Source organism: Glossina fuscipes, unplaced genomic scaffold (genome assembly GCF_014805625.2).
Source record: "Glossina fuscipes isolate IAEA_lab_2018 unplaced genomic scaffold, Yale_Gfus_2 3, whole genome shotgun sequence".
Taxonomy (NCBI): Eukaryota; Metazoa; Arthropoda; class Insecta; order Diptera; family Glossinidae; genus Glossina; species Glossina fuscipes.
This window is the reverse complement of record NW_023998417.1, coordinates 14,420,875-14,434,903: the sequence shown is the minus strand read 5'-3', so window position 1 is coordinate 14,434,903 and position 14,029 is coordinate 14,420,875. Positions and strand designations below refer to the sequence as shown.

The 14,029-nt window shown below is 34.1% G+C and overlaps 2 protein-coding genes across 4 annotated transcripts; one reads left to right on the top strand and one right to left on the bottom strand.

Annotated features, from left to right (window-relative positions):
• Nucleotides 1-575: 575 nt before the first annotated feature.
• LOC119634391 (band 4.1-like protein 5) lies at nt 576-8,738 on the top strand. Of its 3 annotated transcripts, XM_038028512.1 has the most exons (11): nt 579-1,779; nt 1,924-2,071; nt 2,143-2,319; nt 2,670-2,878; nt 3,117-3,922; nt 3,991-4,035; nt 4,464-4,583; nt 5,195-5,346; nt 5,402-5,613; nt 5,928-6,119; nt 7,554-8,675. In XM_038028512.1, exons 1-11 carry the CDS (start codon nt 1,582-1,584, stop codon nt 7,701-7,703), a joined length of 2,409 nt encoding a protein of 802 aa, XP_037884440.1. In that variant the 5' UTR covers nt 579-1,581; the 3' UTR covers nt 7,704-8,675. The 3 variants fall into 3 exon arrangements, with proteins under 3 accessions (XP_037884441.1, XP_037884440.1, XP_037884442.1); XM_038028513.1 differs by lacking the exon at nt 4,464-4,583 and having other exon boundaries at nt 576-1,779; nt 7,554-8,738; XM_038028514.1 differs by lacking the exon at nt 5,928-6,119 and having other exon boundaries at nt 582-1,779; nt 7,554-8,673.
• Nucleotides 8,739-10,790: 2,052 nt separating this feature from the next.
• LOC119634396 (actin-87E) lies at nt 10,791-13,594 on the bottom strand. Its single transcript, XM_038028530.1, has 2 exons — nt 13,488-13,594; nt 10,791-12,286 (listed from the first exon to the last, which is right to left on the bottom strand). Exon 2 carries the CDS (start codon nt 12,257-12,259, stop codon nt 11,129-11,131), a length of 1,131 nt encoding a protein of 376 aa, XP_037884458.1. The 5' UTR covers nt 12,260-12,286; nt 13,488-13,594; the 3' UTR covers nt 10,791-11,128.
• Between the last annotated feature and the right edge of the window lie 435 nt (nt 13,595-14,029).

Sequence of the window (14,029 nt, the reverse complement as noted above, 5' to 3'; positions counted from 1 at the left end):
GTTATAAATTAATCTCGGCATTTATATTTCCAAAATTAACATAGGTTAGAGGGCTTTTACAAGATTATGAAGATATGCAAAACTGTTCAGTTTAGTCGTTTTCTTTATTTTTGCTATGTGGCATCATTTTTGCTTAACGAAATGTAAACAATGCAAATGAAAATCATATGGTGTTTGGACAAAATTGATATGTTCAGCTGATTCTTTACGATCAGATTTTGATTTATTAAAAAAAACACTTAAATGCTTACGAATTTTCATTTTGCTTAATGAGAAATATACGATCTTGTGAAGATAGTATATGTGCAAAAGAGTAATTTATATTTATTGTTTATTTTATTTTTTTTAAAAACATTTCTCAAGAAAAAGTTTTTTATAGAACATGAAAATTCATTCAATCTTCTTTAATTTTCTGTAATTATCAATTCTTTGTTCCTATTCTTAATTCTTCTTATTCAGGCATTCGTCGTATTCCCCCCCTCTCTTCTTACTTGCTTTAGGTAGACCTGGTAACTCTTGTGACTGGTTTCTGATAAAAGAGATTGTGTATTAAGTTCTTTTTCACTCCGCGTTAATATTTTTTTGCATTTGGTTTCATTTTTTTTAAAACAATATTGTTTGAGTTTTAATTTTTTAACTGAAGTAATTAACTTCGTAATTAGCCTTCACAGTCGTTCAATTCAATTTAAAGATAATTTTTTCAACTTCAGTGAAATTTGCGAAATGCAAAATAAGGTTGAGAAAATTTTGCGTGTGTAAATTGTGGCTGAACCAATAGTTAATAGTTTTTCCATCGTTAATCAATTTTGTATTGCGGTGGTGGTGAAGAGTACTCCGCCTTTTAAAAACGTGTTATATATGGGTGTTGTATGAGGCAGTTTATTCTTGGCTGTCGTTCTTTTTTGGGTGGTCGTGGTCGTGGCTGTTTATTTAGTGTAAATTTGGAATAGAAACAGTCGATGCTTTTTGCTATAGCGATGGTAGTGGTGGGCAACATAAATAGAAGCAACAACAACAACAACAACAACAACATCAATTGCAATAATTAATAAACGCGGAAAGTGGTATTAATGAAACGGCTGCCTGGACGAGGTGCTTTACACAAACATGTACATAAATAAACTAAAACAGGATCAAGATTAATGCATCTATATGTGCATGTATTCTTAATAAAGAAAGAAAATCAATTCCAATCTTATATTTTCTCCACAAACACATAAAGCGATAAGTCGTTCAGCTTAGAGTTATCTCATCTTCTCTTTTACAACAGTAAACAATTCAACATAACAAAAACCTGCTACACGAATGTTACTATATTGCTATTTTTCTACGGTCTTTGTTAGTATGAAATCTAAAGCTTGATTTGCTGCTCATTAAACTTAAAATGTCTTTCTGACGGTGTTAAGTGTCACACCGGTGTGTGGAGTTGTGATCGTATGTGTCGTATAAAGTTAAAAGAAAATTTGCAATTTTTTAAAGCAAAGAGTTTGCTTAGCTCATCCGATTTGTGTGACCGTTTCGTTGCGATAAACCGTTCATCATTCCGTTAAATGTGTAGTTTGTTGGGTTAACATTTAGAATATGTTGCGCTTTCTAAGTCGGCGTAAAGTTCGCAATAATTATGTTGAAAATGATCGTGTCGACGCCAGATTAGCATCTGGTGTCATTAACACCAATGTCTCGTCGCAAATCAAACCTCAACGCATTCCGGTTAACAAGAATAAGATCGATTGCCGTGTTATACTTTTGGATAATACAGACTTATCAATTGAGTTGTCAGTAAGTACGCTTGGATGAAAGTGCTGATGTGCTAATACGTTACACATGTGAACTTTTAACGTGTTCCAATGTTTTCTTGCAGCTACGCCCACTGGTTTTAGACTATTTTATCGTTTTTTGTTTTTTTTTTTTTTTGTATTGCAGAAAAAAGCGATGGGTAGTTTTTTATATGAGCAAGTTTTTTATAATTTGGATATTATTGAAAAGGATTACTTCGGTTTGCAGTTTACTGATGCAAATCATGTTAAACATTGGTTAGATCCCACCAAACCTATCAAAAAGCAAGTAAAGAGTAAGTGTTTAAATCCCTGGTTGCACGATGTGTCCTAATCTTTCTTTTCTACTTCTTATCGCCATTTTTAGTCGGCCCACCTTACACGTTCCGTTTAAAAGTAAAGTTTTATTCCTCAGAGCCAATTACTTTACGTGAGGAATTAACACGTTATTTATTCTTCCTGCAATTGAAACATGACCTCTTGGAAGGACGTTTGGACTGTCCGGATGATAAGGCAGCTGAATTATGTGCTTTGGCCTTGCAATGTAAATACATGATGATATGCTTTGATTTGATGTAGATGTAGATGTGATACATCTTCTTATCCATCATCATAGTCTCTTAATTTCGTTGCCTTGTTTTTAACATCTAGAAATACTTATCAATTATTGCATACATTTTCTATTTTCTAAACTTTATTCATTTCTTCTTTTTGGTCATAAATGTACATAATTTCCACTAAAATTCCAAAAAATTACTGTAGAAGTTTGCCACGTACCTGAGTTGATACAATAACAAAAGACTAATTGATATTGCACAGATACATATTTATTTGTTATTTGTGCTGTGTCATGGGCGCACAAGTCCCTCTTTCACTTGCTGTCATTACTTTCAGCTGAACTGGGCGATTTTGATGAGGAGATTCATACGGCAGCTACTGTGTCTGAATTTCGTTTTGTTCCCGATCAAACGGAGGATTTGGAAATTGCTATTTTAGAGGAATACAAAACGTGTCGCGGCCTCACTCCGGCACAGGCGGAAACTGCTTTCCTTAGCAAGGCTAAGTGGTTGGATATGTACGGTGTGGATATGCATACGGTGTTGGTATGAATTTTGTTATATTTTTTGGATAATTTCGAATTGGAATATGGCGGGAGATTCAATTGTTTTTCCGCGTTTTTCCGGTTTATCGTTGACTACACGATTGAACTGCTTCTTATATACCTTGGGGTTTCTATTATTTTAAAATTTTCAATTGGAGATTCGTGTTGGCGAACTTATATTTGAACAACTGGCTTTGCCCATATTTTTGCTATAAAATTCTGTTATTGTTTTGTTTTAGGGCAAAGACGGCTGCGAATATCATTTAGGTCTTACTCCTACAGGAATTTTAGTATTTGAACGCGATCAAAAGATTGGGTTATTCTTTTGGCCTAAAATTAGTAAACTGGACTTTAAAAAGAAAAAGCTCACTCTAATTGTCGTCGAAGATGATGATGAGGGACGAGAGCAAGAACACACCTTTGTTTTTCGTTTGTATAATGAAAAGGCCTGCAAACATTTGTGGAAATGTGCTGTAGAGCACCATACATTCTTTCGTCTTAGAGCTCCTGTGAAAGGACCATCAGCACGTCAAAATTTCTTTCGTATGGGTTCACGATTCCGTTATTCCGGTCGCACTGAATTTCAGACGCAACAAAGTCGGGCAAGACGAACTGTTCAATTTGAAAGGCGCCCATCTCAACGTTTTGCTAGCCGTCAGTCCCATTTGTTGAGAGAACGTCAGAAGTCGTCTCAAGAAAATGCCGCTTCAGCTTTGGCTTCGGTTAATGCGCGTGCAGCTGCTGCTGCCGCACCTTCCACACCGCCCAGTAACCAGGAAGTGATTAATACGGTTGATTCAATTTTATCGACTCCCAACATAGAAAATCAAACGAACCATGTTGCGCCAATAACACCATCACCGTCAATACAGACTGTAATACATAATGCAGGCGTGTTTGATGAGGTTAATTGTGGCAGTTCGATACATTCGGGCTCCAATGTGTGCGCCTCGCTGGGCCGCAATTCGATAAAATCGATTTCGAGTATTGATGACGCCGGCTACTCAAGAATCGGTTCCTTTGGCAAAGCAGGCCTCACCGTTGAGTAAGTGTATTAGGCTTTCCTTCAGATTTTTCAATAATGCAAATTTTTTTCTATATGCAATTTGTAAGACTTGAACCTGAGTGTAGCAAAGCTGCTCCCATAGGATCTTTGAGGTGAGTTGCGATGGGGTCTTATTGCTGTGTATAATTATGTACGTGTAAGCATTATTTTGATTCGTGCATACCTGTTGTCTCTTGTGCATTAAACAATTTTTTTTTCTCTTATCTCTGTTACGAAGTCACTAACAATAATATTCTTTATCTAAGTTAAAAATTGGAAGATTTCTTAATGTTTATATATATGCTGGTGTTTACGCGAGCGTAGAAGCTTTCAATTATGATAGAAATTTTAAATAATTAATGTTGCTTGCGTCGCTTTTTCTTTGTACATATTCTCTTTATTGTTAACTAAACTTACAGGTAGTAGTCAACCTTGATCGTATAACATACAGCATTCGGTGCTTTTTGTTGTTAACTTTTATAATCGTAAAATTATTTTTATTTTTCAATTTGTGTGTTTGTGTTTCGTTATTCTTTTATAGCGTAAAGAGTGGCTTATCGGATAAAGATAAAGAGCTTGATTCACTGCTAAAGTCTATTGTTAAAGATCCATCACCATCTATTTTAGCTAACGAAGCTCTTAATGATGCTAACAGCATAAGGTAGAGTAAATGAAACGTATTGATTTTTATATGAATATTTTACTTATCAGCTATCACCAATATATTAAAGCGGGCGATTACGCTTAAAGAGGGTCCACGGAGTTTTAAAATATTTTTGTGATAGGGTAGCGATGCCTGGAAACGAAAATTTGTTATGTTATAACTTGATGAGATAATAAAAGCCAGCTTAATAACGACACGGATTTTCTAATCCGATAATTAATTAAGACCGATCTAATTCTCATTTGGATTCTCTTCTTATTCCTACATAAATTACACTCTCCATTTGCTTTTTGATTATGATGTCGTACTGGCAGTTGAAAGCATCATTTCGATGAAGTATTCAGTTTGCTATTAAGCGAAATTTAAATGTGCTTTAAGTAAATGAAAGTGCTGCTCCCCCTGAAGGGGACTGCTTTTGACTTTGTTAACTTTTCACAATTATATTACAATTTTAGCGATTTAATAATTTACAAGTTAGGAGCATAAAACATATTGCAATTGGGCGGTCATGCGTGTATGTGCGTGTGGAGCAAATTTTTTTTTTTAAATATGTCGAAGCTTGTTATTATAAGAATAGCTTATCATTTTTTATGCCCTCATTCTCTTAGGGTCACTATTAATAAAACATTTGATATGGAACATAATACGGAAACTTTAAAGCGACTATCTAATTCGGATAAGCCGAACAATCAGGTGAAATTGGCTAATGTGGGTGGATCCGCCCTTCCACCTGGTCATATAAAGTGCAATATACTAAAAGGTGAAATCCCTTTTTCCTTTAACCGAAAATATAGTTGTTTAATATCTGTTTGTAGCACGTGTTGAAGAGGAACTTGGAGCCAGCACTGCAGCCAAATTAACAAATCAAATGTTTGTGCCGGCCGCGTCAGCTGTAAATGGCATAAACAATAATGTGTACAATAACAATATTACAACAACCACTAATATTCCAAGCAATAATTTGCATAACAACTTACTGCACCATAACGAAGGACCTGATTCATTGAATGCCACCTACATATCAGTTGTAAGTGCTAGTTGTTAAGTTTCTTTCTAAAAGACTTGTGTAGGCTTGTAGGCGCGAACTAATTACCAAACTAAATTCCTTCTTCTTCATCCATTACCCATTTAGTACGTTGCAATGCAATTGTTTTTTTTTTTTTATTTAATTTCTATTTGTGTTTTGATTTGCATAACGTTATATATTATGTTGTGTGTTTGTTTTATTTTTCTTTTCTTCTGTATGTGTTGTATTTGCGCATTATTTTTGTTTTATTATGTTCTTATGTGTACAAATTGGGTCATACAACACCTTATGGGAAATTGTTCGTACCCGAAAAGGGTGGCGATAAGTTAACATTGAGCATAGTTGAGCAAAAACCAACAACAACAACAACAACAACAACCGCTAACAATAGTAACAATAACACTTTGATAACAACAACTACAACCAGCACGAGTAACAATGTACACAATCACGTTCCGAATCATAGTGACGTGTTCGATTCACTTAATACCACCTGCATTACAGTTGTAAGTATTACACGAATGAAGCGTTGTATCGTACCTTATGTTAAGGCATCTCAGTTTAGTATTTAAATCAAAATTTTTAAATTATTTTATTTATTTTTATTTTTTTTTTTTGCGCTTTTGTTTGCGTTTCGGCTATGTTTGTCTACGTTATTTCCCTTTTTTATGTTTTCATTCAAGACCTTTTTTGTGCATTTAAAAAGCATGGTGATGATATAACAATTCAACATATTTGAACAGCACTGATTTCTTATTTGGTAATAATATTGTCGCACCTACCTCGCAACGTGTACCCCATCCAAGTGCCATTTCCTATCAGTAAAATGCTATGCAATAAAGTAGAGAAAAAGTGCTTTAAAGTAAAGAATTAAAATGCAAGTTTCTGTACTTTATCACATAATGTCAAAATCAATGCTGAAAATTTCTACAAAGTTTTTCTTTAAGCCACACATTCCATACTTTCTATTATGTATTGTATATGTATATTAATAATATTATGACTATAGCGATAAATGGCGATTACGACATTGTTACAATGAGAGTGTGTAGTCTTGTATTAGAATAACTGTATGTATGAATTTGTATCAATTGAAAAATATCTGAAACGGATCGAAAAATATTGTTTATCACCATTTCTCTGTGTGTTTATGCATCAATTGGAAACCCTTTGATTCAGTAAAGCTTCGTTAAGCTTCGTAAGCAACTTGAATGCCGATGATCAGGCAAATAACGCGAGCTGTTTTTTGTAACTTGACAATTTCTAAATTTCTTTTTTGAATCATTTCATTGCACGTTATTCATGTTGATGGATAACGACTCGAGCAATAGAGGTTTCATCATACTCTCTACATTCTAGTCGACCCATATTGCTTACACTTTCTCCATTGGTGTCATGAAAAGTTCAATGTCTATAAAATAAAAAAGTTGATTTGGTGAAGGAAGCGAAATGTCAATGCATTTGCAAGGAGCACTATCCAAGGCATATAAAGTTTGAATTAAGAATTTTTAGTCCTAAGTAGTACCACGACTTTCGATACATTCTGAATATTAGCGCAGGTAATATGAGTTTTTCATTCGAAAGAACTTTTAAATGTATTTTCCATTTTAACCATTGCATCGACACTGAATCTATCGTATGTTATTTTATTATTCTACAAATGACATTCCACGAACTTATCAATTCGTATATTTTGTACATTCACATAGAAATGGACTTGAAAAGGTATTAATAAACTGTTGTTTACAAGTTCGGGGAGTGTTAAACCGGTTAGAATTATAAATAGAAAACAAAAAACGAAAATGTCTCGCAATTAAATTTTAAAAAGGCTACTCTTAGCTTTAGTGCGGCGATACGTACGTTGCCGCTGTGAACCGCTGTATTATAATAGTACGAAACGTTTCGAAATCATTTCTTAAATAAATTCTTTTTCCTTCTAGTCTCAGCCGACAAAGCACGTTAATCACGTTACATCATCTCAAAATGATACTATGGTCTCACCATGGCTGGTGTCTTCGGAAGTTGTGTCGGCACCGAAGGGTAAAGAACCTGCAATTATACGGAAATCGGTTATAACAACGCAGTTATAAGCATTAATATTAGTTAATAGCTATTGATTAGTTTTTTATTATTTTTTTTTTTTTGTTAATTACATGATTATGATGTGTTTTTGTTTTTCTATTTTTGTTTTATTTATATTTATTTTCATTCGTATCATTTTACGTATCATTTTTTTGATAACGTACGGGGGCTTCTCATACCTTCACTTCACTTATATGTGGGTATTCGACTTTTGTTACACTGCTTGTCATTTTTAAAGACAATTTTTTATAAAAGTGCGTGCGATTAAAAGATTCCGTAGATAGGTTGAAATGCATTAAATGTATTTTGGTCGTGTCTTATAGATGTCTTGAAATGCCAATCAGGAGAAATCTTTATATCTCCATTATACGGGGACATGTGAAATTAGTACACAGTCCGGTCATAGATGCCAAAAGTGTTTCTCACATATTGACCGAAAGAAAAAATGAAAGAAAAAAATTCGATTAAATAAAATGATTATTAATGTGCCTTAAAAGTAGTCGTTTGCTGCAATGTACTTAACAAATTATAAGAATTAATTAAATTGAACTCTTTTAAGCATATTTGACAATTGATTTAACCAAAAGACTTATGTATAATTCCTTCCCTTTTCGTATTGTTTTTTTCTTTCTTTTTTGAATGAATAGGTTTTAAATAGACAATCTGTGAAGAAAAATGTAAAATTAAAAGAAAAAAGAAAAAAAAGAAAAAAAAGAAAAAAAGACATTCCGGTTGCTCTTTCATCACTCAGTTAAGCAAAATATAGGCAAAGTAATAATATTATGATTATGACTGTAATTTTTCTTTGATATTTAATTCTCTAAATTATTTATTTAGAAATAAAAATGAATTTTCTGCAATTAATTAAGCTCTTGACAACGATCTGTAGTATATACATATATATTTATATATTGAAATCTAAATATATCGAAACGTATATTATTATATATTATATAATTGACATAATGAAATAATATATATATCTTTATATACACAATTTTACATCTTTTCTAGAATACATCATACAAAAGGTATTCAAATGTACACTTTCAATGCAATAAAACTATATTTTTGTTTATTTAAAAAAAGGCAAGAATGAAGAGCGTATGCGCCGTTAACAAAAATTTTCCTCTATCATATATATATATATATATATATATAACTCTTTGGAAGACCTCCGTTCTTCATGTTCTGCCATTTGATATTTTCAAGCATTAGTTGACATATTGTGGTTTTGTTTTTTGTCGTTGTTGTTAGTAAAAAGCACTAACTAACTAACAGAACTAAAATTTTTGGCATATTTGATTTTTCAAATTCAACGAAGTTGTTGAGGCGCGAAAACGAGGGGTGTGAAATTTATGGTGTTGACTACGAGATAAACGGTACGCATGTAAGTTGGTTTGGAAAGCAACATTTCGTTTGACGGTCTATTCAAAGATTGCCAATATTCGGGTCGAATTCCGCAAATCGTCTGCAAATCAATTCGTTGCCGTAGTTCCATAGGGGCATCAGTAGACGAAGCAGATCGAGAGAGGGAAGATTTAATGGAAGAATTTCCTAATTCATCAAGAAGCTTGACATTGGCATGTTGTATAATGTGAATTTAACAACACGTTATTCGTAGCATGCTTTACCGCCGCACAGCCAGACTTTTTCTGTCTCTTTAGCGTACAATTTCTGATGGAAAGTAATGAGTCTTCTGCGCCATAACTCGACTATAATTATTCCTTAACCGAACCGAGTGGAAAGGTAAATTGCCTCATAAAGGATCACACTATCAATTCGGGTGGGATTATGGAAACGTTGCACCTTGAGTTACACCCATCCGAATAATTCATATTGTCATACTGTCATTGCCTGATGGAAATAGTTCAAGCGATCAGAAAAGAGACATCGCAGTTAATAAAGGGCAAAGCAATTTTATCATTGCACTGTGAGGCTTCTTGTAATTCGCAAAAAATTATCGGAATTAGAGTTCCTTAGACCAGACGCTACTATTTTTTTTTATTAAAAAGTAGGGAATAGGACCTTTTTGCATGTTATATACAAGTGCTCGTCCTTCCTTTCTCGAGGAGGGGAGAATTGAATTGGTAGCGAATTTCACTGCTTGTTTACAAAAATAGGCAACTTTCGTCCATAAGCGGGTTAACCATATTTAAAAATTGCTGATAATTTTGTAATGCTTTCCTTTACAATTTGCAAGAGGTAGAATTTCGAGGGCCCGCCTGTTGCGTCAAAAACGGGCCGAATTTCTTTCTATTTATATTCAACTTTAGACGATGGATATTCAAAGTTCGCCTCGAGGCGAATCTCTTTTACTTGCTCTTATAATAGATTTATATTTAATAATCGTAAAATCGTGTGCATGTGAGCATATTCGAGTGCTTCTGTGCGGTGCTATGTATGTAGTGATCATGTAAAATACGTCTGCCTGCACATGTGTCTTCAGGCGTAAGGAAGATCATGTGTGAGTGGATCGTTAATAAAAAGTATTTTTAGACATTCAATCAGAGAAATGTTTGGAGAACAAAAGCGTTCACTATCTATGAATTGTTTTTGCAGTAGCTGAGCCATTGCCGAAGGTATTCTTAAGTGGGAGATGCATAACCACCACACCTAAAGCGCATATGTAACTGAAGATCGTGGCATGTGTTTAACATATGTGTGCTCGCCTTTTACGGATGCAAGTGGAAGCGATGTAACTACTTAGTCGATTACTATTTACAATTTTTTTTTTTTTTATTTAAATATTTAATTTATTTTTAACCCTCCGCGACACGTTCTCTACATGTGCGCTTGATATTGATATCGATACTCTTCAATCTCTTCAATATTATAAAGTTGTTCGTCTTCTACGCGAAATTTTATTGAATTAAAAGTTGTTTTTATTTTGTTTTGTTTTTTTTTTTTTTTTTTTTTTTAAGCTTTTTCTTAGATTTTATATTTAATTCTTCTTTTTGAATAGATGTACATTTGGATTTTCGGTTGTCATAGTCCTCAAATTTTTCTTATGTTGTTGTGGATATTGTATAAATGTATTCTCGCATAATTCTAACAAAAGTTCTTTCATCCTTTTTTTCATCATTTGCTTTTCGTTTTTTTCATTTTGAGTAATACGAATATTTGTATATGTATTTGGTAATAAAAAAAGACAGAGATAAATCCATTAAATATGCCATTGAGATGTTCAAGGATTTTTCTAATAGTTGTTGTTGTTTTCTTATCCTTCGTCGTCATATTATAAACTTAGTTTCTTTAATAACATTAATTAAATTAAAAATTATACAGTAAAGTATTTTTAAAATATTAAAAAAAAAAAATTGTAAAATTTTCTCGATTGATGATAATAGTAACCAATAGTTTTGATTCTGCGTCCGCGGTCGAATCACGGTCATTGGTCTTAAACCTGTTTGAATGCAACAAAATGAGTCGCTTAAAAGCATTTGCGGTGGACAATGCCGGGGCCGGATTCGTCGTATTCTTGTTTCGAGATCCACATCTGTTGGAAGGTGGATAGAGAAGCCAAAATAGAACCACCGATCCAGACCGAGTATTTACGTTCTGGTGGGGCAATAATCTTAATCTTGATGGTGGATGGAGCCAAGGCAGTGATTTCTTTTTGCATACGATCAGCAATACCAGGGTACATGGTGGTGCCACCAGACATCACAATGTTGGCATACAAATCCTTACGGATATCGACATCGCACTTCATGATCGAATTGTAGACAGTCTCGTGAATACCGCATGATTCCATACCCAAGAAGGATGGTTGGAAGAGGGATTCTGGGCAACGGAAACGTTCGTTACCGATGGTGATGACTTGACCATCAGGCAATTCATAGGACTTCTCAAGGGAAGTGGAAGCAGCGGCAGTGGCCATTTCTTGTTCAAAGTCCAAGGCGACATAGCACAATTTCTCCTTAATGTCACGGACAATTTCACGTTCGGCAGTTGTGGTGAATGAATAGCCGCGCTCAGTTAAGATCTTCATCAAATAGTCAGTCAAATCGCGACCGGCCAAATCCAAACGGAGAATGGCATGAGGCAAAGCATAACCTTCATAAATTGGTACTGTGTGTGAGACACCGTCACCAGAGTCCAAAACAATACCAGTAGTACGACCAGAAGCGTACAGGGAGAGCACAGCTTGGATAGCGACATACATAGCGGGAGTGTTGAAGGTTTCAAACATAATCTGAGTCATTTTCTCGCGATTAGCCTTGGGGTTCAAGGGGGCCTCAGTCAACAAAACTGGATGCTCTTCAGGAGCGACACGCAATTCATTGTAGAAAGTGTGATGCCAAATCTTTTCCATATCATCCCAGTTGGTAATGATACCGTGTTCAATGGGATATTTCAAAGTCAAAATACCTCTTTTGGACTGGGCCTCATCGCCTACGTACGAATCTTTTTGGCCCATACCAACCATGACACCCTGATGGCGGGGACGACCAACAATCGAAGGGAAGACAGCACGGGGGGCATCGTCACCGGCGAAACCGGCTTTGCACATGCCAGATCCGTTGTCAACAACTAAAGCAGCAACCTCATCGTCACACATTTTGGAGTATTTGAGTTGTTATATATTCTGTAAATAGGTAAGAGCGGTATCAAGAATTTTGATAAAAATGCGGGGCGTTAAGTCTATTCGCTTAGTCTGTAGTTTCGAGGCTTGGAGGGACTTTTGACAAAATGTACAAAAAATACATGTACATAATTCGGATCTATCTATGTAGGTTTCTGAGCACATCGTACAGGTGCTTATGTTACAGGTGAATAGGACGTCGGAGAAGACATAACAAAAGTGTAAAAGTTAGGAACGACAGTTCATATTCATTGCATATAGCATATGAGAGGCCAACCTAGAGAATATTTTTTTTTTTTGCATTTCATGAAAAGTACATCAATTCTTTTATCAGTCACTGTAGCAAGAAAATATATCTTTTATAATGAAGTTGCGCCATATCACAGCAAGAAAATATATCTTTTATAATGAAGTTGCGCCATATCACAAAGAAGATTAAATATTTTAGAGTTGTATATGTGTTTGTGTACATATATAGGAAGTGCGATTTTTGGCTGATCTTGTCTCAGACTGCCGACTAAAAATACAAACGATGTCAGGGCACTTTGTTCGGCTTTAAAGATAGTGGAAATCGATTACAGTAAGGAAAGTTTTAATTTCCTTCTTCTTTTTTTTATCGGGATCCATGAAATTTTTATCTATTTGCTTGCTTGCTTTTCAGTTTAATTGTGTTAAATGTTTTTTGAATTTCTCAAACTAAAAGATTTTCGAAAATTTTCCTTTCTTCGACTTCACGATTGAAGGCAACAAAATCGCTTTATATTTAGCTTTACGTAATTTCAAAAAAAACATTCGAATATAAATGTTTAAAGCATTTATATCTATTATTATTTTTTTCAAGCAATTTATTTTTGTTCTTGTTAGACAAGTATCCGGTTACATAACAGAAACGGATCTTAAGTGAAAATTATTTTTGAAATGATTTCTTTTTTCCAAATTCGGTTTTAATTGTTAATTTATTTATTTATTCATTTATTTGTTTTTTAATTTATCTTTAAATATCAAATTTCTTTTCGATTTACTTGGCTTTTATTCGTATTTTATTTTATACGGGCAGGTAGGGGGCGTTAGGATATCACCGGGGGTCTAATCCTTTCATTCGGTAATGTCCATAGTATTTTTCCCATAGTATATATATATATATATATATATAGATATATATGTATGTATATAGAACACATGCACAAACACACACTATACTAACCGTTTCAACAAATTAAGAAAACTAAGAGACTAAATCAACACTTTCGCTGTAGAACTGCGAGTGGCTGCTGGATTTTCATGTACTATTATTTATACTAATTGTCGGAATTTTGTATGCGAACAATTTATGAACATCATTTTTCATACCCACACATTGACAATCGTTACCCATACAATTGATATATTAAGCACTAATACCAACGTGGGGTAATAGGCGCAGGCGTTGCTTTATAGAAGGGGAAATCTCGTCATTTCTTTCCCTTCGATCATATCTAGAGGGAAAATGTCTAAATATTTTCATTTTGTTTTTTTTTTTTTTTTTTTTATATTTCACAATAATTCTCTGAGAATTAATATTATGGAATATAAGTTCTTTGTCATGCACAGCAAAAGCTGAATCTTTCTTAAGACCACATAAATATGTAGGGATATGTAGATATCCTATCAGAAAATGAGAGTGCTGAGAGCTCTTTCGTTTCTGATTGGAATAGACGATGAATATCCTCTTGAGTAATGTGCTCCATATGTTTCCTCTCCTCGGAT

What these genes read in the sequence shown, in the direction of transcription:
- LOC119634391 (XM_038028512.1), top strand. Translation starts at nt 1,582, where the DNA reads ATGTTGCGCTTTCTAAGTCGGCGTAAAGTTCGCAATAATTATGTTGAA. An exon ending in GCTCCCATAGGATCTTTGAG is followed by an intron (nt 4,036 to 4,463) that starts GTGAGTTGCGAT and finishes ATTCTTTTATAG; the next exon opens with CGTAAAGAGTGGCTTATCGG. An exon ending in ATACCACCTGCATTACAGTT is followed by an intron (nt 6,120 to 7,553) that starts GTAAGTATTACA and finishes TTTTCCTTCTAG; the next exon opens with TCTCAGCCGACAAAGCACGT.
- LOC119634396 (XM_038028530.1), bottom strand. Translation starts at nt 12,259, where the DNA reads ATGTGTGACGATGAGGTTGCTGCTTTAGTTGTTGACAACGGATCTGGC.